Source organism: Mastigoproctus giganteus, chromosome 3 (assembly GCF_048544385.1).
Source record: "Mastigoproctus giganteus isolate SK-2022 chromosome 3, ASM4854438v1, whole genome shotgun sequence".
NCBI classification, from domain to species: Eukaryota; Metazoa; Arthropoda; class Arachnida; order Uropygi; family Thelyphonidae; genus Mastigoproctus; species Mastigoproctus giganteus.
Genome location: NC_143577.1, coordinates 207,214,021 through 207,239,282, shown reverse-complemented (window position 1 = coordinate 207,239,282; position 25,262 = coordinate 207,214,021). Strand labels below are relative to the sequence as shown.

The 25,262-nt window shown below is 34.1% G+C and overlaps 1 protein-coding gene across 1 annotated transcript in view; it reads right to left on the bottom strand.

The window, feature by feature from the left end:
• LOC150088631 (uncharacterized) overlaps positions 1–25,262 on the bottom strand; it is a 178,780-nt gene that overhangs the window by 73,403 nt on the left and 80,115 nt on the right. The window contains exons 9-10 of the mRNA XM_090370272.1: positions 19,803–19,855; positions 1,920–2,247 (exon numbers count right to left, since the gene is read on the bottom strand). Of these exons, the coding sequence (XP_090226398.1) occupies positions 1,920–2,247; positions 19,803–19,855 (381 nt within the window). The remainder of the gene's footprint in view (positions 1–1,919; positions 2,248–19,802; positions 19,856–25,262) is intronic.

Below are 25,262 nucleotides of genomic sequence, written 5' to 3'. Positions count from 1 at the left end.
TAGTTGGAATGAAAAGCCTAGTAGCCTCCAAAATTAAGTCCCTGAAGGCTCCCCAACATTGGTAACATCACCAGTTGATCCCACCGTACAGAATTTAAAAACCGTCTGAGACCTCTGTAGTCACCTTTACGAAAGCAAAAGCCCTTCCCTTTAGCCTTGATCGTGGTTACATCTTTAAGTAATTCCCACATCAATACATTGTGATCACTGTCACCCAATGGTTACTTTATCTGCAAAATTTTAATGCATGAATAATCATTCATGCATTAAATAATCATTCATACTGATACAGATATGGAAGCCTCATTTTAGAAAGGATGTGATCTGTTAGAATGTGTGTGCAAAAAAGAGGAACAAGAATGGTGAGGGAGTAAAAGGGTGCTCTTCCGCTTTGAAATGGCTTTAGTTTTGCAAATTGTAGCACCTGAAGACTAGGCTCTGGCAAGCAGATTCAATTGAGGTGTTCAAGACCTTGAAAAGATTAAATAATGCTGATGGAATACTTCTTCCTGCTCAGACTACACACACACACACACACACACACACACACACACACACACACACACACACACACACACACACACACACACACACACACATATGAGGGACATAAATTCAAATAAAATTTTATTAAACTCCCATCTGGTGTTGTGGAGGTGGCTAGTTTGAATAAATTCAAGAAAGAACCAGATAAACTGGTAGAGGGAATGTTCAGATAAAATGGAAATTGTTTTTTTTTGGGGGTTTTTTTTTTTTTTTTTTTTTTTTTTTTGGTTGATGCTGTATAAGTTTGCTTTCTTTCATCATTTGTCACTACTACTAATAATAACATGTTAACAGAAATGTGCACACATTTTTGAATTTTTGCATGCTTCCTCAACGGTATTTTATAACTTGAAAATGGGAGTGAATAATAGTTTCATGCTTATTTTATATTTCCCATGTTATTTTTCCCAGCAGAATTAATAAAAGTTTTGTTGTTTCATTGAATATACGAAGTGTAAAAAACAAAATTTTTAATTTCAAATTCTTTATGAAAAATAAAAACACTAAATTTAATAAGTATTGCAGTTCCTCTAGTAAAAATCAGGTATTGGTTATATTGCAAGCAGGATTCAAAAAAACCTTTTTTTAACAGCAAGTCCATCTGAACCTATCATGCCCTGCACCATCATGTTTGTTATTAAGGGGGGGGGTGTTACAGTTGACAGGTAAAATAGTCAGATATTGGTTACAGGGTCGGACCAAGGTTTTTCTGCACCCCAGGTAGAGAGATTTTTCTTCTGTTTTTGGCACCCCAGGCAAGGGCCCTCTAGCCCATACCTTAATCCAGCACCGATTGTTATGCTGCAAGCAGAATTTTAAAAAAAAATTTTTACAGCAGGTACACAGCTGGACCTGAAGTCATACCCTGCACATATTTGTTATTAATGAGGGTGTCACAGTTGACAGGTAAAATAGTCAGGTATTAATTACAGGGTCGGACCAAGGTTTTTCTGTACCCTAGGTAGAGAGATTTTTTGGCCCCCATTTATTAAGGATACACTTTTTTTTTTTTTGCTTCATTGTTCTTGTTTTTGGCACTCCAGGCAAAGGCCCTGCTAGCCCATACCTTAATTCAGCACCGATTTATACACTGTAAGCAGAATAAAAAAAAAAAAAAAAAAAAAAACCTTTTTTGCAGCAGGTACACATCTGGACCTGTCATGCCCTGCACCATTATGTTTGTTATTACTAGAGGGTGTCACAGCCAACAGGTAAAAAACCACCTAAATTCAAACACAAACATTCCAAAGTTTCATAATTTTGTTAAAGCAGATTTTGGTATAATTATGTAAAATATTTCAAATTTATCAACTGGATTAGGGAATAACATGACACACTTAAATGCATGCTTAAAAATATGATATTCACCTTACCTTGAGGCTTACAAGGCAGCACATCACATTTCTTCAAATGTTTGGAAGAAATATCTGAATTTTTATTTATAGTTTTCTGAACATTCAAAAGTTTTTGCACTGTTTTCTGTATTATTCTTCTTTTAGCAGACATTTTTTTTTCTCTGTTAAGTTTCTTTAACAGACAGATGTTTTTGGAAAAGATTTTCTTTAACCTGATATCACTAGAGTCATTATAAATTCCCTTAAAGAATGCCCTTAATGATTTTATTGTTTTGATATTTATTTCTTTGGCATTCGGCCGTCTTCCTACTAGCATATTTTCCTTCACATCAGTATAAAGGGTTTTCTGCAATTGATACAATGATAAAAACAAAACAATTTAGAAAATAGCATTGCTCGCTTATGTATAAATATATTAATTCATAGGTACATACATGCAGACTTGCCAAACTTTCATATTTTGGAAATTGAGAAAACTTCAAGATTTTTAACAGAAAAAAAAAAAAAAAAAAAGAAAAGTAGATTTTTAAAATCCAGACCATGGTCTCAAAACTAACTTTTATTGATACACTATACAATTTTATATTAAGTGAAGATTATTAATTAATCATCAAATCCTAGTGGTCAGTGAACTTGAAAAATCTTAGGATTAACTGAAATAAATTTACTTTTATTTCACCTTCCAAAAAATGGATTTTATAATGATTTAAATAATTTATCCCATTTATTGTTAGTTGAAATTTCTGGCTGTATGTGTTTTTTCATTCATCTTCTATAATAACACCCCTTCCCTCAATTTACCACCTTTCCAAGCAAAATCACTGCCTTGAAGAAAAGGCAAGTTTCAGAAAAATATACATGAGTATAAAAGGCTCAAATTATAAAATGCTGTTGATCCAGTTATATTACATAACTATATAATGAGTGATGTTTGTAGACTCCAACTAATTCCAAAAAAAAAAAAAAAAAAAAAGATATGCTTTCTTCCATAATAAATAAACAATTAACCTCTCATAACTAGTAAATCATGATACAGTATTTGCAAACAAAACAAAAGCTGTAAATACTGTTGTGATTTAGAGAATATTGGTAGGGAAAAGTATATGGAAGGATATGATTTCATTTCTAAAAAAAAAAAAAAACATCTTCAGGTATTACATAATAGTTGAAAGGTTAAGACTATTGCATGATAGTATTTTGACCATATCCAATTTTTTTTTTTTAATTTGATATTTTGTTTTGATTTCACTTAAAAATCAATGTGCTCACTCTGGAGTACTGTATATTCTGGTGTATTAGATGACCTCTGATGCATTACAATTATTCTAAAAAAATTTTATTTTTTTTTTTTAAAAGAAAACTCCAAAAACAAAAGATATTAGAAATCTATATTAGAAGTTTGTGGGTTGAAGGTTGAGAAGACAGAAGAAGACTTGAATTTTTATAGGTTGTAATTTTCAGGATTTTTTTTCAGCTTTACCCAAAAATGGGTAAAGCTGCATTTATTGCAAAACAAATGAGGACATATAAAATACATGTTCTGGGAATTAGCAAAAAAAGTTAAAAAATTAAAGATGGGGGGAAAGAAAGAAAAGATAATTAGTGCAGAATAAAAAGAAGAATTAGCGAAAAAAGATGGAAATAGTAAAATCAGATTTACATCAGGAAAATTCATAATTTATTTTGGAAACAAAACGAGTCATGAATATAGTAAGGAAGTAGAGCCATGCTAAGTACTGATGTAAGAAAAGTCCTGAAATAAAGGAATGTAGTATCCGAAACAATCTATGCCAGATTTAAAACTAGATATAGATGCATAACAACTATAAATGTATATGAAACAACAAATAATGCAGAAACTGAAAGGAAAAAGATTTTATATGAAAAGCTACAAAGAGTAACAGATAAAACAAAAATAAGAAATATATTAATTGTCATGGGAGAGTTGAATGCTAAAGTAGGTAAGTAAGACAGAGAAAGATAATGAGAAGAGAGGGAACAGGAGAGGAGAATGAAAATGAAAAATGTTTAAAGACCTGTGCCTTTAATGAGCTGGTAATAGGAGGAACAATATTCACACACAAGGAAATACCTAAGAAAACATAGATATCACCAGACAAGGAAATACCTAAGAAAACATAGATATCACCAGACAAGAAAACAGAAAATCAAATTAACCATATGACAAACAGATTATGGAGATACTCCTTAAGAGTTATCAGAAGCTGGAGAAGAGTTTGTTTGTTATTTGGTTTTTAGGAGCATTAGCAACTAAGGCCATATTGCGGTGGTCATTCCCTTTCCGCATCCTCCGTATTTGGTGGTGACGAGCTCGAACCCCCGGTCTAATCAAGAAGCGTGTGCTACGCACTGCTGCTCCTTCCCATCTGGCTACAGAGGTGCCTGCTGGAGAAGAGTAGATGCATATACGTACCACATACTTTTAACAGAAACAAAAAAATTATACCTGGCAATTAAAACCAAAAAATCCAAGAATGAAGCTCCAATTAGCAAAACTGGAAGCTAAAAATATTAAAGAACAGTTTACAAAAGAAATAAAAAAAAAAAAATAGATCTGATTCAATCAATTTGACTGGTAGTGAAAATAAATATAAAAGACCCATCTTTAAAAAAAATATACACAAGTAGCTGAAAAAGTTTTAGGGAAGAAGCAAAGTACAGAGACTAGACTTCAAATTAGTTCAACTAATAGAGAAAAGAAAGGAGATTAAGAAATTTTTACAAAATAAAATCACATATGACAAACTCAGGAATGCATACAAGAATAAAGATAAACAGGTCAAGAAAAGAGAACGGAAAGACAGAGATGATTTCCTAGATGAGATATATAGAAAGAAGGAAGGAAAGGCTGCAGTTATATAGGACATAAGGTGCCTTTGAATCAACAAGAATATCATCAGGAAGAAAGAATATCTGGGAGGAAAATATACAGAGTACAGAGTAATGGGGAAAACCAGACAAACAAGAAAGAGATACAAGACAGATGGACTGAGTACTTTACATAAATATTAAATAATAATAGCCTCAAAACATTAGATATTCAGAACAATCCTGAATGCAATTTAAGATAAAAACAAGGTGGAAATTCAAAGTGCACTAAACAAGTTAAACTATAATAAAGCCAGCAGGAATTGATAATATACTAGCAGAACTCTTGAAAATGGATATAAAATTAACCACAAGTACTTTGCATCCTTTACTGAATAATATTTAGAGGGAAGAAAGGTGGTCACAGGATTGGAACATAGTATAAATTCTAAAATATCAAAGAGACAAAACTGTACGCAAAAATTGGAGGGGAATAATTCTTCTAAGTATTGTAGGAAAAGTATTATCAAGGATAATACCTAAAAGGATGAAGCAAGAAATAAATATAATATTAAGACTGGAGCAAGAATGTTTCAGAAACTTCATCAACCTAACTGCAACACTCAGAATAACTGAACAGAAAACAGAGTGGAACAACAAACCCCCAGGGGCTCACATCTGGTGAGTATGGGCTTGGCACACCCAGGGTCTTGAGCTGGATATCATCATTCTTCTCTTTCTTGGTGATTCCATTCTATTTCTGACTCTCTCTCTCTCTCTCTCTCTCTCTCTCTCTCTCTCTCTCTCTCTCTCTCTCTCTCTCTCTCTCTCTCTCAGGGATAACTCTTTTTTTTTTTTTTTGTTCGGATGGTGCAGCAAAAGCCTCAGGCTTCCTTGCACCATATGGCTAATAATAATAATAAAGTAGTAGTAGTAGTAGCAGCATGTGATGCAAGAAAGCAAGTGTATGAGCTTATGCAGCATCAGCCAAAAAAAAAAATCACACCACTCCCTCCAAATGCCTCTCCAGTTCCTCCTTAAATTTATTTAACCTATCAACTTCCACAAGGACAGATGGAAGTTTGTTCCAGCAATTAACCACCCACTGGCTAAAGGCAAATTTCTGCACATCTATTCTACATCTGTCTTTTCTTAATTTGAATTTATGCCCCCTTAGCTTGACAACATCGGTCAAAAATAAATTTGGAAATTAATGAAATATTATAGCCTACCAGATAAAATTATCAATTGTGTAGAAAAAATGTATAGATTCTTTGTAATGATCAACTGACCACAAAGGTTACTCTTAAGACAAGTGTCAGAGAAGAATGTATACCACCCCCTACAATTGGGGATGATGGTATATATCCTTGTCTCTATGGGTTGAATAATAAAGACATCAAGCACAAAAAATACAAGAATACAGTGGGGACCGGCAACCAGATTACATGATGCAGACTTTACTAATTACAAATGTATATTATCCCAAAACCATCAACATAAGAAACAACAAATAAATAATTGAAGTAATAATGAACTGTTTAGTTTAACAACATACAGGGTGTCTTTAAATGGTGGGAACACTTTCAATAATTTATTGCACATAGAGTAAGAGAGATACCATTTACTTATTTATACCATGTGAAAGAGAAACATGAAAGTTTCCCAGTTGTTACTGCCGAGGCATGTAGTTCCATCATTCACTGCCAGTTGGTGTTACCTGTCATACCTCTACCACACGCATAGCCTTGTTGAAAGATGGTGGCTTCGGGTCCTGAGAAGACACTTTGTGTGCTACTGTTTGACAAGTGTGCAACAGATGTTCAAAGGAAATTTCGAAGTGCATATGGAAAAGAGCCACCAACCAGGAAGGCTATTTACAAGTGGCATAAGCAATTTGTAAACACGGGTTGCTTGTGTTTGGGAAAGAGCAGTGGCCAGCCTAGTGTTACTGTTGATAATAGGGAATGAGTGAGAGAGACATTCACAAGAAGCCCCAATAAATCAGTGCACAGAGCATCATGTGAATTGCAAATGCCAGCCCCGACAGTATGGAAAATTCTTTGTAAAAAACTTTCTATGAAGACATAAATTGCAGTTGGTGCATATGTTAAAGGAAGATGACAAAGAGAAGCATTTCCAATTTTGTTGTGAACTGCAACGACTGACAGAAGAACATGACATCTTTAATCGCGTAGTGTTTAGTGATGAGGCCATATTTCACACCAATGGAAAGGTCAACCAACACAATTGTCGAATCTGGGACACCCAGAAACCTGAAGAGATAATTGAATATGAGTGTGATTCGCCGAAGGTGAATGTTTTCTGTGCCTTGTAACACTGAAAACTGTACGGACCTTTCTTCTTTGTTAAGGACACTATAACTGAACTATCCTACCTCGATATGCTTCAGCAATGGTTGATGCCTCAAGTTCAGGAAGATAGACTTTATTTACCAGCGACGGGTCCCCTCCCCACTTCCATAATGACATTCGGGGCTACCTTAACACCGAGCTACACAAGCACTGGATTGGATGTGCTGGAGAAAGAGACGAATGTTTCTTGAAATGGCCGCCAAGGTCACTGGACTTAACTCTGTGTGATTTCTTCTTATGGGGCTACATAAAGGATAGTGTTTATGTACCACCTTTGCCACATGACATCCAGGAACTAAAGCAGAGAACTGAAGAAGCTATCATCACGGTCGCACAGGATATGCTGGACAGGGCATGTCACACGTGGTTCCCACATTGAATCGTTGTGAAGTGATGTGATGTGATGTAAAAAAAACTTTGACACCATTTATAAACACCCTGTATATAATAAATAAAACAAAGATAATGAAATTAACCATCAAAAAACAGAATGGTAACAACTGAAGAAGAGATAGTTCAGGAAGTGTACATCATAATTAATAATATACAGAAGTCCAAAGACAAGTAATAGAAATAACATTAGACTATGCAACACAAACATAAATTCAGTACTACTGTATGGATCAGAAACATGGATGATGACCTAAACCAGGTGTGTCAAACTCATTTCTGTCGCGGGCCATTTTGTGTGATGGTATGATTTTCATGGGCCGCATAAAATTTTCTTAAATATTATATATTGATTCAGGATTCAGTAGCATAATCAGGATAATTAAAACTCATATGTAATTAACATTTAAATTTTTATTCAGATCTACAGAATACAAGTAAATTAGAATTTAGTATGTATAGTGAAGAAATGGGAGTAAAGTGGCTGTTGATGAACTGGTAACCAAAGATGCGCAAGGCAGCCAAAGTAACACACCTCTATTAGTTACAATTTATTAGGAAATGTTTTGGAAATTGCTACAAAGACTGAAGATGGATTTTGTAACAATAACAATTTCCGAAACGTTTCCTAATAAATTGTAACTAATAGAGGTGTGTTACTTTGGCTGCCTTGTGCTCCTTTGGTTTTAGCATATATAATTGTTATATTATTATTTTTATTTAAAAATGAAATATTCAATATATTTATGAAAATAATTAATTTGTTTTCCCGGAAATCTGCCAGCTTTTACCCCCTACTAATTTTTCAACATCAGGAGTCAAAGACTGGGAACATACAATTTTCAGTATGTCGGAAAGATGGTTATCTGTCAATCTCGATCCATATGCCGTTTTATTTAATTTCAAACATGAAAATAATTGCTGGCATAAGTATGTACTCCCAAAGTAGCACATAACTTGCGCAGCAAACTTTTTAATTTCCGGGTATTTTTCACCTAAGTAAGAATATATTTTTGGAATTCCTACTTCTTGACATTTGTCTTTCAAAAATGAATCATTTTGGAAATCAATTAATTCCAGTTGAATCAAAGTGGGAGCTTTTTCGATTTCAAATGAAAAAGGTCCAACAAAAAGAGAAAACATATCTTCTAACTCTTTAAAATCATTAAAACGCTTATCGAATTCATTTTTGATTTCCTCAATTTTGTCACAATATTGCGAGAAAGGGCAATTTTGATTTTGTGTTTTTAACTGCTCACAAGTAGGAAAATGGGTAAAAACGTCTTTTTTTTTTAAATGATTTTTAAACAACGTTAGTTTTTGTACAAAACTTGCTATTGCGTCATACATGTTCATTATAACTTTTTTTTACCTTGTAATAAAATGTTAAGATTATTGAGGTGGCTTGTAATATCAATTAAAAATGCCAAATCCTTAATCCACAAAGGATTTTTTATAACTGATACATTTTCATTTTTCATTTCAAGAAAAACTGTTATTTCCTCCAAAAGCATATAAAATCTCTTTAAAACTTTGTGGCATGATAACCATCGAACTTCTGTATAATAAGGAAGATCGTCGAAGTCAGATTCTAAATCTTTAAGAAGAGAAGTAAATTGCCGATGGTTGAGTGCTCTCGCTCGAATAAAGTTGATTGTTTTTGTTACTGTTTTCAATACATCGTCCATTTTTAATATTTTTAAACACAGTACTTGTTGATGAATAAGGCAGTGGACAGCCATGGTTTTCAGTTTATCTGGGTACTCAAGCTTGTAATTTTCTAATCAATTTTGACACAAATCCTCGATTTTCACCTGTCATTGATTTAGCACCATCGGTTGTTACAGACACAAGTCTGTCAAGTGGAAGCTTACACTTTTCTAAAATGCTCCACACAGACACAGCAGCAAAAATATCTTCGCCAGTCGTAGTTCCAAGAAGAGGGATAACTTCCAACAATTCTTCGGTGATCCTCATGTTATTATTGCAACCACGAAAAAATACAGCAACTCAGGCAACATCTCGTATATCTGTACTTTCATCAATCTCAATTGAAAAGAACACAACTTGTATAGATATATCCTGTAGTTGTGAACTGGTGTTATCTGCCATTTCGCTAATTCTCTCTACCACTGAATTTTTTGATAATGAAATATCGCAAAATGACTGCACTTTTTCAGGACAGATGATTTCAGCTGCTTTTATCATACATTCTTTAATTAATGAACCATCCATGAACGATTTTGAATGTTTTGCTAACAAATAGCTTATTTTGTAACTTGTGCTTACTACTGATTCATTAGTTTTCATGAATTTTGTAAATACTTGTTGTCAACTATGAAGTGTTTTCTTCATTGTTTTTAATTTTTCTTCTCTTATTTTTCCTTCGAAGCCCGAATATTGTTCCTTATGATTAGAGTTATAATGCTGCTTAATGTTGTATTCTTTAGCAACACTAAATTTACTGTTCACTTCCATACAAAAAAAAAGTTCAGCTCCCACTTTTCTTGGAATTTTCTTCCCTCGTTATCAATTTTTCTTTTCTTGACTGTGTTGAAAGCGACATTTTCTATATAAATTCTATAGCTGAAATTAAAATTATAAAATTAAAAAAACGATTACTTAGGTATTTGTTAAATTATAGATAGCAAACAATGCACACAACACAACAGATCCTGACAAAGAAACTAGTACGAAGGAAGTATCTTTTCGATAAAATTATAAAAAACGCTGCATTTGCAATATTGTAATATTAGTTTTTGTAATTGTAATTTTTAAAATAATATTTCTCCATTTAAAAAATATTTAAAAAAATAAAATGTAACTCTTTTATTTTTAAAGAAATAAACTAAAAAAGTTACAATGTTATTTAAAGATAATAATTTAAATTTTCATTCATTTGAAATTACTATTTATATTTTTAGTTCTTTCTAATCAAGGCTCCATCGATCCAGTCTTTTCTTTTTTTTAATTATTATCAATTAAAATGATTATTTTTATATTTATTACAGAGGTTTTTTAATCCTTATATTCTAGAATTATAAATAGGTACTTTTTAATTGTTTACTTTAACATTTTATTTTTAGGCATCGTGGGCCACAAAAATTTTATTGCAGGCCGCCAGTTTGATACCCTTGACCTAAACAAATGCTAACAGATTATACCTGTTTGTATGTAAATAAATTCATGAGAAATATACCTAAGAATATAGTCGTTGTCATCATCATCATCGTCAGCCATTTTCAATCCACTGCAGGATAAAGGCATCTCCAGCAACTTTCCAGTTCCTTCTGTTTTGTGCAGTGACCATCCATTTACTGCCCACGAACTCTTAAATTTCATCTGTGCAACTCTGTTGTTGTCTTCCAGGTTTTCTTTTAGCTCCTCTTGGGGTACCATTCTGTTATTTTCTTAGTCCATCTGTCAGCATGTCTTCGAGCTATGTGTTCCGTTTCCATTTCAGTTCTTTATTTTTGATGAGAATGTCCTTTACTTGAGTGGGGTTTGCTGCCTAATCCACGTGTTTCTCTTCTAATCCAACAGTCTGATTCCTAATATAATTCATTCCATCCTTCTGCGTAGTTTCAGCTTCTCTTCCATTCTTTTTTGTGAGTGTCCAAGTTTCATTTCCATAGGTCATGGCGGGGAATATACACTAGTTCATTATTTTATGTTTCAGACAAATTGGGATATTGCTCCTCCTCAGTATGTGACTATATTTTCTGAATGCTATTCATCTGAGATTTATTTTCTTTCTCTCTCTCTCTCTCTCTCTCTACTTTCAGCCATTTATCATTATTACAGCTAATGACTTGTCCAAGATAAGTATATGAAACCACCTTTTTAATTTCTGCTTGGTTTGGTTTGGGTTTTGATTTTATTAGCACATTAGCAACTAAGGCTATAATGTGCCAAGACTAGGTAACATAAAAATTTAAGCTTTCAGTGACCTAATCAGTTAAGTCACCATATCAAGATATAAAATAACAAAGGTGTAAATGTAGAAAAGATAAATCAATAAAGAGATAACAATAACATATAAATTTTAAATAGAAGTAAAAGCGTTTATTGATTTTAAATAGCTAAAAACAGCAGACACATTGTCATTGTTGGATAAAATCTGACTGAGTGTATATGGCTCAGTCAGATGATTAAAAGTGGTAAAACGGATATTGCTAAAATCTGGACAATCAATTAAAAGGCATCTAATTGATAAAATTGTGTCACAGGACTCAAACATAGGAGGATCATCAGCGTTCAGAAAATAGGAATGTGTCAAATGACTATGTCCTATGCGGGTCCGGGCAAGAACAACTTCCTCCTTATGATTGCTGCGCAGACTACACTGCCACGGTTCAATTACAGGCTTTATATGATATAATTTTTCATAGTCTGTCTATTCCACGAATCCTGCCATTGGGAGTATATCTTTTGGTGTATTATTTGCCTGTAGTCTGTATAGGGGACTGACAGGCAGCGATTATTATTGGGAATTGCTGATTTGGCTGCAGTGTCAGCCAAATCATTTCCCCTAGATTCCCAATGTGGCTGGGAATCCAGCAGAAGCGGATATCGTAATCACATTCATGGAGAGAATGGATCTTCTGCTGAATGCAAGACAGAACTGGATGAGGATTACATCGTTAAAGCCTGTAACACGCTGAGAGAGTCAGAATATAAAATGAACCGTTGGTATTGGCATTTACTAATGATCCAAGGCTAACTCTATAGCGTGCAGCTCTGCAGTAAATATGCTGCATTCAGAGAGAATCTGCTCCAATGTAGTGGTGTCTGTAAAGACAGCAGCAGATCCTACGTATGATTCCGACTTTGAGCAGTCTGTGTAAACTAGCGCAAAGTCAGAATTTTCAGCTCGGTGTGCTGAATCTGTCAAAGCTGCAGGTAGACAGATGGAGTGTCTGACTTTCTCCAATTTTTAAGGGACAAGTCACATGCTGGAACATGAGCATGCCATGTTGTTGCTTTGGTGTTTGGGCAACCTTGTCTACCCTGATTTCAAGTTCTTTGAGTAGCTCTTGGAGACGAATACCAAAAGGATGACTGGCAGTCTTATGTGTGTTGTACAAATTTTCCCCATCGTGGCTCAAAAACGAATGGCCACATAGGGTGGTCTGGCAGCGATTTCAGTTTTAAAGCATACTTTAGAGACAACTGCTTACGTCGAAGCGATAACGGTGGTTCATTTGCTTCGACGTGTAAGCTCTAGACAGGAGATGTTCGATATGCTCCAATAGCGATACGGAGAGCCTGATGATGGACAGGATCCAGCCATCGCAGTACACCATCTCTGGCTGAATTGTATACCAGAGACCCGTAATCTAGTCTGGATCATACAAGCGCACGGTAAATGCATAGTAGGGTGCATCGGTCCGCACCCCAAGATGTAGAAGAAAGAGAGCGGAGAATATTCAGGTCTCTTGTGCACTTTGTATGGAGTCGACGAATGTGATCCAGAAAGGTCAGCTTTTTATCAAATATAAGTCCCAAGAATTTTGTGTCTACCGCTACTGGAATAGTATTTTGTCCAAGTCTTAATTCAAGTTCAGGAAGAAGATTATGCTCAAGACAAAAGTGTACACAAACGGTCTTCTACGGTGAGAACCTGAACCCATTAGACAGTGCCCAGGAATTTAGGTGATCAATGGCTTTTTGCGGTTGTCTTTCAATAACCCTCATGTTGCATGACTGGCAAAATATGCTAAAGTCATCAACATAAAGGGCACTGTTTACAGTTGGAGGAAGTTGTTCTGTGATGGAATTTACTTTGATGGCAAAAAGCGTGACACTTAATACTGATCCTTGTGGTACTCCCTCCTCTTGGCAGAAGTGACGAGAGAGTGAGGATCCCACACGAACTTGGAAAGATTGATTGGCTAAAAAGTTTTTAATAAAAATGAGGAGATACCCTCTAAGACCAAGGCTATGCAAATCTTTTAAAATGCCAAATGTCCAAGTTGTGTCATATGCTTTCTCCAAGTCAAAGAATACAGACACCAAATGTTCATGTTTTAGGAAAGCATCCCGGATGGATGTTTCCAATCTAATAAGATGGCCCAGAGTGGACCGGTTCCTTCGGAAGCCACACTGGATGTTAGAGAGAAGGTCATTTGATTCTAAATACCATATTAAACAAAAATTAGGATTTTGCACAGACAGCTAGTCAGAGCAATAGGACGATAATTAGTAGTGACTTTTGGATCCTTTTCTGGCTTAGCAAAGGCAAGAATGATTGCCTTGCGCCAGGAATCTGGAAACTGCACTTCAATAAAGATTCTGTGAATAGAAGGAGCAGGTGATCCATAGATTTTGGTGAAAGATGCTTAATCATTTCATAGTGGATGTCATCTGGTCCAACAGCACTTGCCTTGGAAGAATGAGAGCTCTTTTCAGTTTGTATATAGCGAATGGCCCATTGAATGGAGATATCAGCGAATGAAGATATCACAGAGATGTTAGAGAATGTTTCCCCACGAGAATTGGCTATTGCAGTTGGATTTGCAATAGTGCATCCATTATAATCTAGGACTGAAGAAGTGTGGGATGTATATTTTCCCTTCATTTTCTGGATTTTATCCCAGCCCAACTTAGTACTAGTGGACTGAGTAATTGATGAAGTAAAACGGATCCACGATTCCTTTTGACTCTGACGGCGGATGTAGCGTGCTTTGGCTCGTGCATTTAAAGGCTATAAGGTTGGTGTGGTAGGATATCGTCGGAATATTCCCCAGGCTTTGTTTTGAGCTTTTTTTGCTGCTGTGCACTGTGAATTCCACCATGGTTTGGGAAATGGTGGAAACTGGGCAGATGTTTTTGGAATGGCATTCGCAGCTGCTTGGACAATATTTTCTGTGATGTATGTAACTGCATCTTTGATAGGCTCCTAACTGATGGCACTAAGGTCAAAATTTGCCTGATGTTGGAAGGCAGTCCAGTCAGCCTGATCAGTCTCTCACCGTGGTAACCTAAAAGGAAGACATGGTCTCCCACTGTGTAACAAGGTTATCATAGGAAAGTGCTTAATTTCTCCTCCTTCAATGATTACATCCCTTAAAGTGGCATACTTGTTTGTCATTATTTTTATTTTAACCATATTCATCTTTAGTCTGAAATCCTTACTAACTCTGCAAAACTGATTAAGATTTTCCTCTAATTCTTTGGGATTATGGATTACGATCACAATGTCATCTGCAAATCGTAAATGGTTTAGGTACTCTCCACACACTGACTCCTTTCTATGACCAGTCCAATCTTCTGAAAGCTTGTTCAAGAGCAGCAGTAAATAACTTCGGAGAAATTGGCTCCCCTGGTTAAACTCCTTTCTCAATTTTAAATTGTTACTGTCTTTGTGTAGTCTAATAAAGGATGCAGCATTCTCATATATTTTCTTCAAAATCAATGTATGGGATGTCTATGTCTTGTCTTTCTAGTACCTGAAACATTTTTTTAGTACATTGCCTTGTGCTGTATGGAGTCAAATGCCTTTTCATAATCCATAAATGCCAGGCATAATGGTGTTTTACATTCATTGCTTTCTCCATTAGCTGTGATATCACGTGAAGGTTATCCATAGTTGAGAATCCTCTCCTAAAGCCAGCTTGCTCTTTTGGTTGATTCTCATTAAATGTATTCTTTCTAATCTGTTAATAATGACCCTTGTGAACAACTTGTAGATGTGGGACAACAAGCCAATTAGTCTATAATTTCCAGTTTATCTCCTTTCTTATGCATCAAAATTATGATTGCATTATTCCAATTCTTAGGCGTGATGCCTTTCCTAATGTATGTTGCGAAGAGTCTTGCCAGTTTCTGTGCCCTGTCTCTTCCTCCTAATTTTAACAGTAACTTCATCTTCACCTGAGGCCTTTTGGTTCTTCATTTTCTTCAATGTATGTTCTACTTCATCAGGAAGGATATCGGGTATGTCATATGTGTTGAAAACTTGTGATACATCTTCACCACTGCTAGCATCATTCCCTTGCTCCTTATATAAAACTTTATAGCAGTCTTCTGCTATTTGAATTATGCCTTCTCTGCTATTTATAAGCACACATCACTATTCTTCAGATTCAGTATCATTCGTCTTTCTGTATTACTGCTCATGACTGCTGATTTAAGTCCTTTGTTTTCCCTCAATGCTTGTTCTACTTTTATTGTATTAAATCTTCTTTAGTCCTCTCTGAGTCTCTTTCTAATGGCTTTGCATAACTCAGTATCCCAATTTTGTCCTTGTCAGTGTTATCTTGCTCTTCATTTGTTGTCTTCGGTTCACCATGACAAGTGTTTCTTGACTAATTTTTTCTTCTTTGGATTTCTTTTTACCTCTAGGGTTCTTGGGCTTTATCACTTTCAGAAAGGTGTGTTGTATTTCTTGTCAATATCTTGGTCCTGAAAGGTCAGCAGAGGCTCAAATTTGTTCTAAGTTCCAGTACATACTGGTTTTTCTCCTCTTCTGTTATCTCAAAGACCTTTGTATTATTTACTCAAGTCAGTTTTTTCCTTCGTTTTCTTACATCTATATCAGGTATGCACCTTACCGTTCTGTGATCACTTCCAACATTTACCCGTTCGGGACAGTAACATTGTTCACAATATATCTTCTCTTAGTGAGGATGAAGTCAATTTTATTAGTTGTTAATTCATTTGGGCTCTTCCATGTCCACTTTCTGTTCAGCCTTTCCTTGAAAAAAAAAAAAAAATGTTCATTACTGACATTCCTAGAGATTCTGCAAATTCTAGAGATCTTTCACCAATTCCAAAATTTCCTACAGTTTCCATTTCTGTGCTGTTTTGTCTCTTTTCAACCTTAGCATTGAAGTCCCCCATAATGATGGTGTAGTGAGTTTTCTGTTCATCTAGAAGTCTCTCTCAATTTCGGTGTACATTCAATCTCTTAATCATCATTGTTCGATGTTGGTGCATATATCATTATAACCTTTAGTTTGTACCTCTCAGAAATCCCGAGTAGTAATCTTGACACCCTTTGTGATGTACTTTAGAATTTCAAAATGTTGTTTTTAATATCTTTATGGATCAGAAAGCCAACTCCGCCTTCACTCTTTTCACTTTTTTGCACTGGTGTACAACAGATTTCCATTTGATAAACTTGTAAGTGCTTCATTTCTTCTTTTTGTTTCAGCCAAATCATGATATTCCAATTCACATTTTCTAATTCCTTTTCCAGCTCTAATATCCTATCTTCACTCAATCTTACATTGAGTCTAATTTCTGTGCATGGTAGCCTGGTCATACCCAGAGATTCTTTGCAGTCTCTGCTTCCACTCTGATCCTTTCACTGCCATGAGAGGGAGGGTGAATGCCACTGGGGACTGAGGGCCATTTGTTTCGTCATGTTGTTATATTTAATAAACTGCTGGAGGGTTTGGTTTTTTTCGCTTCATGCTGACCAGGTGTCTTAAAGAGAACCACTCTACATGTTCGTTGCCACTTTGGTGGCAACGAACATGTAGAATGGTTCTCTTTAAGTGGTTCTCACCTCGTTGGTAAGCCACTAACGGGCTTACCAATGAGGTGTGCATGAGTGGATTTTAGGGTGGCAGGCCAACCAGAGTTCTCCTAAATCTTCTAAAAAAGAAAGATATTGGATCCATCAGTGTTTTAGACTGAGTGTCTGATAACACACAGAATGCCTGTTCCCTTCCAAGCTTCAGAACACAGTACAATAGTAAGAATACAGTAGCTAGATAAAATTAGTAACAAACAGCTATTGGAAAAGGTGGAATAGATACCAATCAGAATAAAAATTATAAAAACAAAATGGACTGGTCATATGTTAAGAATTCCAGATAAAGGGACTGCAAGGACAGAATTAGAATGGAACTTATAAGGAAATGAGTAAAAGGCACAGGACTAAGGTAACTAGAAAAAGAAATTACAAAATGGAAGCAGCCTTGAACTGAAATAAATAGAGAAGCACAGAGTTCAATCTGATGGAGAGCTGCTGTGGAAGTCCTGTGCTCCAACTAGAGCAAAGATTAAATAAGTATTTACAATTTATTACATATATATTTACACAAATATATAGTAGCATACATAAATTGCATCATTTTCTTCCAAAACAAGCATTACAATTAAAATAATTGCTCCTACAGTCAAATTTGTTATACACTAATGTAAATGATTATGTATTTTACTGATAAAAAATAAATTAAAGAAAAAACTATTTAGACAGATTTATTTACAAATAATCACAGAAATACACTGCAGGCCATATGAATGCCTTTTCACTGTGCCCAATGTTTGAAATTAACATTATGTAATAAAATGAAAAAAAAAAAAAATAAATAAAAAATATATATATATATATATATATATATATATATATATAAATATATATATACCATCAGCAAATAAACACAGTTGTGATACTATTAAATCTTCTATAACAGATATTAGTATTTTTTGGTCCACCACAAGTTTTAATACCTTGCCCTTATTTGGCATAGTGTGTCATATTCTTGATATAATTGCTGCTTAGTCATGGTAACAGACAAAATAACTGCTCCCATAATGAAAAATGGTTGCTTGCAATGATATTTTACCTGATGACTTTTTAGCAGCAATTTTCTATCCCACACCACTCCAGCAGTTTTCACTCAGGCTCAAATCAGGACTATTTCCATTAAATAATTGTATACTGTTGTACTACCATGCAGTGTAGCAAGGTGCAAAGTCATTTTGGAAACAATTTCCTGTTCCTCGAAAGAGATCTGTGTGATGGGCAGAAGAGTCCCCCCCCTTTAAAAATTTTTGTGTAGTAGTCACCATTAACAGTACCATTTACAAAATGTATTCGGCACACTCTTTTGTTTGTTATGCATCCCAAACCATCTAGCCTAATGGAAACTTTACTATCAAAAAGGCTTTGTGCATAAGTAATAAGCATACTGAAGCAAATCTTGTCACTACCAACAAAACATAAAAGTATAAAATAAAATTTTATTAAAAATACAGCAAAAAATAAAAATTAAAATCCAATATATAGAAGATTATTAAAAATATAAATAAAAAAACACACAGATAAATGAAGAATATACACACACACACAGATAAGCGATAAGAACAAAATATAAATTAAGAAGCTTTCAGAATTATGTGTCCCTTTACCAACTTAGAAGACAAGTAGTATGACATGTATCAATATATTCCACAGAGGCTCAGCATGCTCTAACATATAACTGCAGACAGTGAAAAAAAAAAGGGGGGGGGGGTGTAGGGGAACAAAACATAAGTGTCAGACTGCAGAAGTAGGCCAGCATACATTTGCCAGGTTACAGGCTCGTCATCTTTCATCATGCTGCAAAATAACTGCTTCCATAATAGGGAAGTTGACCAACCATCTTCAGTCAGTGATTTATCTGATTCGATCTTCAAATCCTAGGAAACACGAAACAATTTCTGGACATAATTTTTTAAAAAAATGCAAAAATTTTCTTCCAGATGACAAACTCATCATAAAGGTACAGATAACCCTCGTATAACACAGTAGTTTGGTTCCTACAAAATCTTGTGTAATGCAAAACCGTGTTACAGGGGACCAAGAACCAGTACAAAAAGGGGGGTTACATTCCAACAAAAGCTAACAAAAATACATCTTTTTTTTTTTTTATAACTATTGGAAACTTAATTTTCATAGTAGTAATAACTTAATATTTTAACTTTATTTTTATAATAGTAGTAACTTAAATAGTAATAACTGAACAAACTTCTTACCTTACAAACTGTGATACTTATATGTGAGATAATGTAAGTTCATTAAACTTTCTTCCTCTTCATCGCTGCTAAGCACAATCTCTTCTGTAGTATCTAAATTTTGTGTACCTTCTGCTCTCTATAACACTAAAACACTAGCTAATCTCTATACTAGGGGATGACCAGTCATACCAATGTTGCAATTAGAATCAAATTGAAATAAGTTGTCAATGATAAGTTAACACTTACGATTTTAGTTGCATGAATTCTGAATCACACTACTCCTGTAACTGCTCTGGGGTATAAACTGAAAATATGCTCATTTAATGGCCTATGTTTTAAAGGTCTGTTTAACCATTTTGACAAATTTCCTGGTGTAAAATCTGCCTACAGAGATGATTTTTTCCAAATCTCCCAAAAATTTTCAACTGCCAATGGCAGGGTTTGAATACTAGACCTTTCTACTCAGCATATGTTTTGAAAAGTATTAAGCTAAAATACGTGCAGAATTTGTGGCATTCATTTATTCTATACAGAGCACTTATTAAGTTTAATAATAACTAAAAATATTACTTACACTGTCATTTTCAATTGGACTGTACAAGTTTCCAGCATCTCTAATAATGGCCTCTGTAAATGAGTTCAATCAGATAAATAATTTGCATTAAGAATAGTTAAGTAGTAATGTAAAGAAAGTGACATACAAATGGTATGCTGGTTAAAAAATAATGACATTAAAATTTTAAAAAATCAAAAATATATTAAGAAAAATACAATACTAAAATAATGTTGTATAATTAATCAGCTCTTTTATTATGTTCAGTACAGTATAGAAGGAAACATGAATTTAAATAGAAAATTGTTAAAAAAAAGCCAATTCTTTCAGTTAGCACTGTAATTTATCCCTAGTATTTCAGTCAGATTAAATCAAATTGCTATTTGTTTGTTTTTTAATTTTTTTTTAATAATATTATCCTCATCCTTTTCCAGAATCTTTAACTATAAATATTAAGATCATAGATTCATAAAATTATAAATTTTACATTCCCTTAACTCTTTTTAATTTGTCTTGTTTAAAACTGTAAAGTATTTTGAAAAAATATATTAATTACAATTAATACATTATATAAATTTACTTAAGTTAAATGAGCCAATATAGAGTAAAGAAGCAAAAATATTACACCTTGTAATTTTTATTTAACTACAGAAAGTTGTAAATGAATGTGAAGCTATGTATTTAATTTTAAAATTAAATTTTAAAAAAATCAAGTTAAAAATCTAGCACTGTGTACATATATATTAGAGAGGGTACCTTCAAAAAACAGGAAGTAAATGTTAATTTTCTGTTTTAAGTTAATTGTAATTTATTTAAATTAATAAATTTTCTATTAATTAGCAGAAAGTCAACAGGAAGTGAATTTTCTATTTTTCTATTTCCTTGTTCTTTTTTTTATATTCTATAACAATTAATTAAAAATATTTTTGGTTGCATACAGGTAACAGCAGCTACTGGCAAACATAACACTTAACTCACTGTAGCTACAGCAATATATACATGTGGTAAAATGTGTTTAATTTTTAATTAGAAATAATTGCATAACAATACTGTGTGTTTCTTTTCTTTTCCTTATTTTTTTTGAAGTAATATAAATTTAAAAACCTTCATTTCTCTCCATTTGTCAAGAAATATTGTAAGGAACAAAATCTCAACAAGGCCTTACTTGTCTTTGAAAACAACATTCCTTGGTCATCCTGTTAATAACTCTGAAGCCCTGGATAACCTATAATTTGTATTAAATGCCAGTAAATACAACCTCTTTGTGTTGTCAATGGACTATATCTTTGGCCAACTATGCAATAACTGATCACTGAGGCACATGATAAAGACTAACCATCAAATTCAGGAGTTCTTCTTAAGGGAATATAATATTAAGAGGCTTATAGAAAAAATTTGGCATTACAGCAGGCTGGGATCAATGGTGTATGGCAAAACACATGGCCCAAGTGCATTCACAATGAAAAAGAACTCATCAATATTCCAATGCTAAGCTGATCAACAAAGATCTGATTGGGTAAAAACAACAAATGAAGATGAACAATACATGGAATGTCAAGGAATGAATGATCTTTTACACTGCTATAATGAATTGTAACAAAAGAATCAGTAAAGTTCTGTTCAGTCTTTTATTCTCGGCTTCTTAAAATTTGGCATGACTAACATAGCATGTAAATAATAAATGTTTAGGTATAGAGTAAAATACACATATTTATGTGTGTATTTTATTGCTTTCCTCTTTTAATACTGATTTGTTTAATCTTTGTTTTTAATGAGTAATTAAGTGAAGCCTAAGTTGGTGAATTAAAAATTTATAAAATGTACATATGATAAATACATCACCATTCACAGGAAACACATTCCCAATGTAAATCAGAAACTGCCTATATTGTATCCATTTCATATTTTTTCACATGTCTAATGCTTATGTAAATTCATTTTGTTTGTTAAAGCAAAATGAATTGTTTTTAGATAATGGGTAGTTGATTGCTGTAACAGGTTTCCATCTGTTGTTGTGGAAGTTGATAGCTTAAATAAATTTAAGGCTGAACTAGACAAACATTTTGAGTGACTGGATGGGCAAAATGGGAAGGTTTTTTTTTTTTTTTTTTTTTTGGCTGATGCTGTATAAACTTGCTTTCTTGCATCATATGCCTCAACTAATGTTAATGATGGGTTTTTTTAAAACACTGCTTATTATTGTTCCTATTTCATACAAATTATTTTTATTCATTTAATAAATATTGATATTTCTGTATATTAAAAAGTGCAGCAAAACTTACTGAACAAATAATAGTTCTTTAAACAAAACTTTTGGAATGATATATATTTTTTAAAGACCTCTGAGAAATTCACTACAATGGAATTTTACTATTGATAAGAAATTTATCCTGAAAAGGATAATAACATTATAATACTAGAATAAGCACTAATATAATCTATGTTAATTCCTTGATCACATGATATATCACTCCCAATTGAAGCAAAATAGGCTGTTTATTCAAGCACACATTAAGAAAATATGAACAAATATAGTTCATACAACGAATCCTTTTGCTCCATTTAAGAGTATTAGCACAAATAATCCATAAGTCGCAGAATAATTTTTGTTATTATTAGCAGTGACTCAAAAACAGAGCTAATTCACAAATAACACTGTTCAAAGTTCATTCCAAAATAAAATTAGGTATTTCCGTTTGCTATTCTCTTAAATTTATTTTATTTTAGTTTAACTGAAAATACTTTCATTATTTTTATTTTATTTTCCTAATTTACTAATTACTATTTATAAATTAATAAATAGTAATTAGTAAATTCCAAATTAACTAAGTTTTCCTAGTCACCAAGACTAATAAGTTATGTCCCAAAATTAAAATATAATCAATATTTTGAGTTATCTAAAATTGTTACCAACTTTAGGTAAAATGATAAAGCACTACCAAGGTTTCACCATATAAACTACAAGTATATTTTCTTATTTTTTAAAAGCATTAATTATTGGAAATCAGAAAACAATTTTTAGCTAATTTTATCATAAATTTTCTCTGATATTCAGTAAACTTAATTTTTAATTCATTAAAGAAAAGCTCAAACAAAGGATGAAACATTTAAATTCCTTGGCCTAATTATTATAATAAGTTTCACCAGCTAATCACCATATGTTATGGTAAACTGACTTTAATGATATTGCACACTGATACAATACAAGAAATAACAGAAAAATCAAGATAATGTAAAATGGATGCTGCTGGAATTGCAAAAACTGAGGACTGCATGAAAAAATTGGTGTATATTGTGGTGGCTGGGGGAAGGGGAAACAAATATGGAAGAGACTGAAATAATGTGCCAGAGTGCTGAGAATGAGCTTTTATTAGCATTAGCATTAGTAGAGGCATTTGATGCAAGAAAGCAAGCTTATGCAGCATCAGCCAAAAAAAAAAAAAAAAAAAAAAAAAACCACTTCCACTTCACCCCTCTGTTCGTTCAAAATACCTGTCCAGCTGAGCCTTAAACTTATTTAGGCTATCAACCTCCACCACAAGGGATGGAAGTCTGTTCCACCAACCAACCACCCGCTGGCTAAAGGCAAATTTCCGCACGTCTATCCTACATCTGTCTTTCCTCAATTTGAATTTATGCCCTCTCAGGTGATTTTTCTGAGCTAGAGGAAGAATCCCATCAGCATTGAGCATGCTTAAACCATTCAAGGCTTTATACACCTCTATCAGATCACCTCGCTGGTGCCTAGTCTCCAGACACTGTAATTTGCAAAACTTAAGCCTTTCTTCGTAAGAGCACCCCTTTGTTCCATTCACTAATCTTGTTGCCCTTCTCTGTACTCGTTCCAGCAGCTCTACATCCTTTTTGAAATGAGGCCTCCAGACCTGTATACAGTACTCTAGGTGTGGCCTGACCATCGCCTTATACAATGGAATAATCACCTCCTTATCCCTGCTGGAAAAATTCCTGTATATCATTGACAATACTCCATGAGCTACTCTTGCAGCCCGTCTGCAATGCTCAGAGAACTTCATATCTGCCTGCACAACCACCCCCAAGTCCCTTTCATTCTCTACCACTGTCAGTGTAGTACCACAGAGTTGATACGTTGCTCTGGGGTTGCTGTTTCCCATGTGTAGTACTTTACATTTGTCAATGTTAAACTTCATTTGCCACCTCTCAGCCCATCTGCTCAACCTTTCCAGATCCTGTTGCAGCAGCATAGTGTCAGTAGTGTCCTTGACAACCCTGCCAACCTTTGTATCGTCTGCAAACTTGGACATTAAGCCCGATATACCATCATCAATATCATTTATAAATACAGAAAACAATAATGGACCCAACACTGAGCCCTGAGGGACTCCACTAATAACATCAGTCCACGATGAGCAGTGTCCATTGATTACCACTCTCTGTCTTCTCCCCCTCAACCACCCCTTTATCCATAGCAGCAATTTGCCTCCAATGTCACACTGCTCCAATTTGTGTAGCAGTCTTCCATGTGCAACAGTATCAAAAGCCTTTCTAAGATACAAGTATATAATATCAAAGTTATTCCCTGCATCCAGTTCTTTTGTGACTGCATCATAGTATCCAATCAAGTTGGTCAGGCAAGACTTCCCCTTAACAAAACCATGCTGTGTCTGAGCTATAACTGAAGTCTTGTCTAAATGATCCTGCAGTGCTTCTTTAACCAGTGCCTCCATTAATTTTCCTGGAACAGAAGTTAAGCTCACAGGTCTATAATTACTTGTGTCAGCCTTTGATCCTCCTTTGTGAATTGGGGTCACATTTGCACATTTCCAGTCTATGGGTACCTCCCCTGAGTCCAAGGAAGCTCTCATAATTATGGCTAAGGGTTTGCTTACTTCTTTTGCTGCCTCCTTTAATATAACTGGATAGATCCCATCCTACCCGGGTGCCTTTCTTGTGTTTATCTTCAACAGTTTCTCCTCCACTTTACTCCCAGTTATTTCAAGATTCTGTAGCTTACTGCTAGAGTTGAATACACCTCTGGCATTCCCCTCGCTGAATAACTCCTCATGTGTGAATGTCGATGCAAAATATTCATTTAGTTTGTTAGCTACCTGAGCAGGATCATCAACAGTTGACCCATCAATATCAAGTGGACCAATCTGATTCATCCCCTTCCTTCTAGAGTTTACATAAGTAAAGAACTCTTTGCTGTTTTTCTTTGCATCCCTTGCCAAGAATTTCTCGTAATCTGCCTTCGCCTGCCTAACCTCCTTTGTAACTTGGTTGCATATCAACTTGTATCTATCATAGGCTTCTGTGTCATGTGTTAATTTGTAAGTATCCCATGCATTTTTCTTCTCTGCCATATGCCTCATTAGTTCATCTGACATCCATTTTGGCCTAAACCTTGAACAATATTTCTTTTTTTTAACAATATTTCAAATACACAAATAATTACCTTTTTGTCTATATATATATATATATATATATATATATATAAGTACA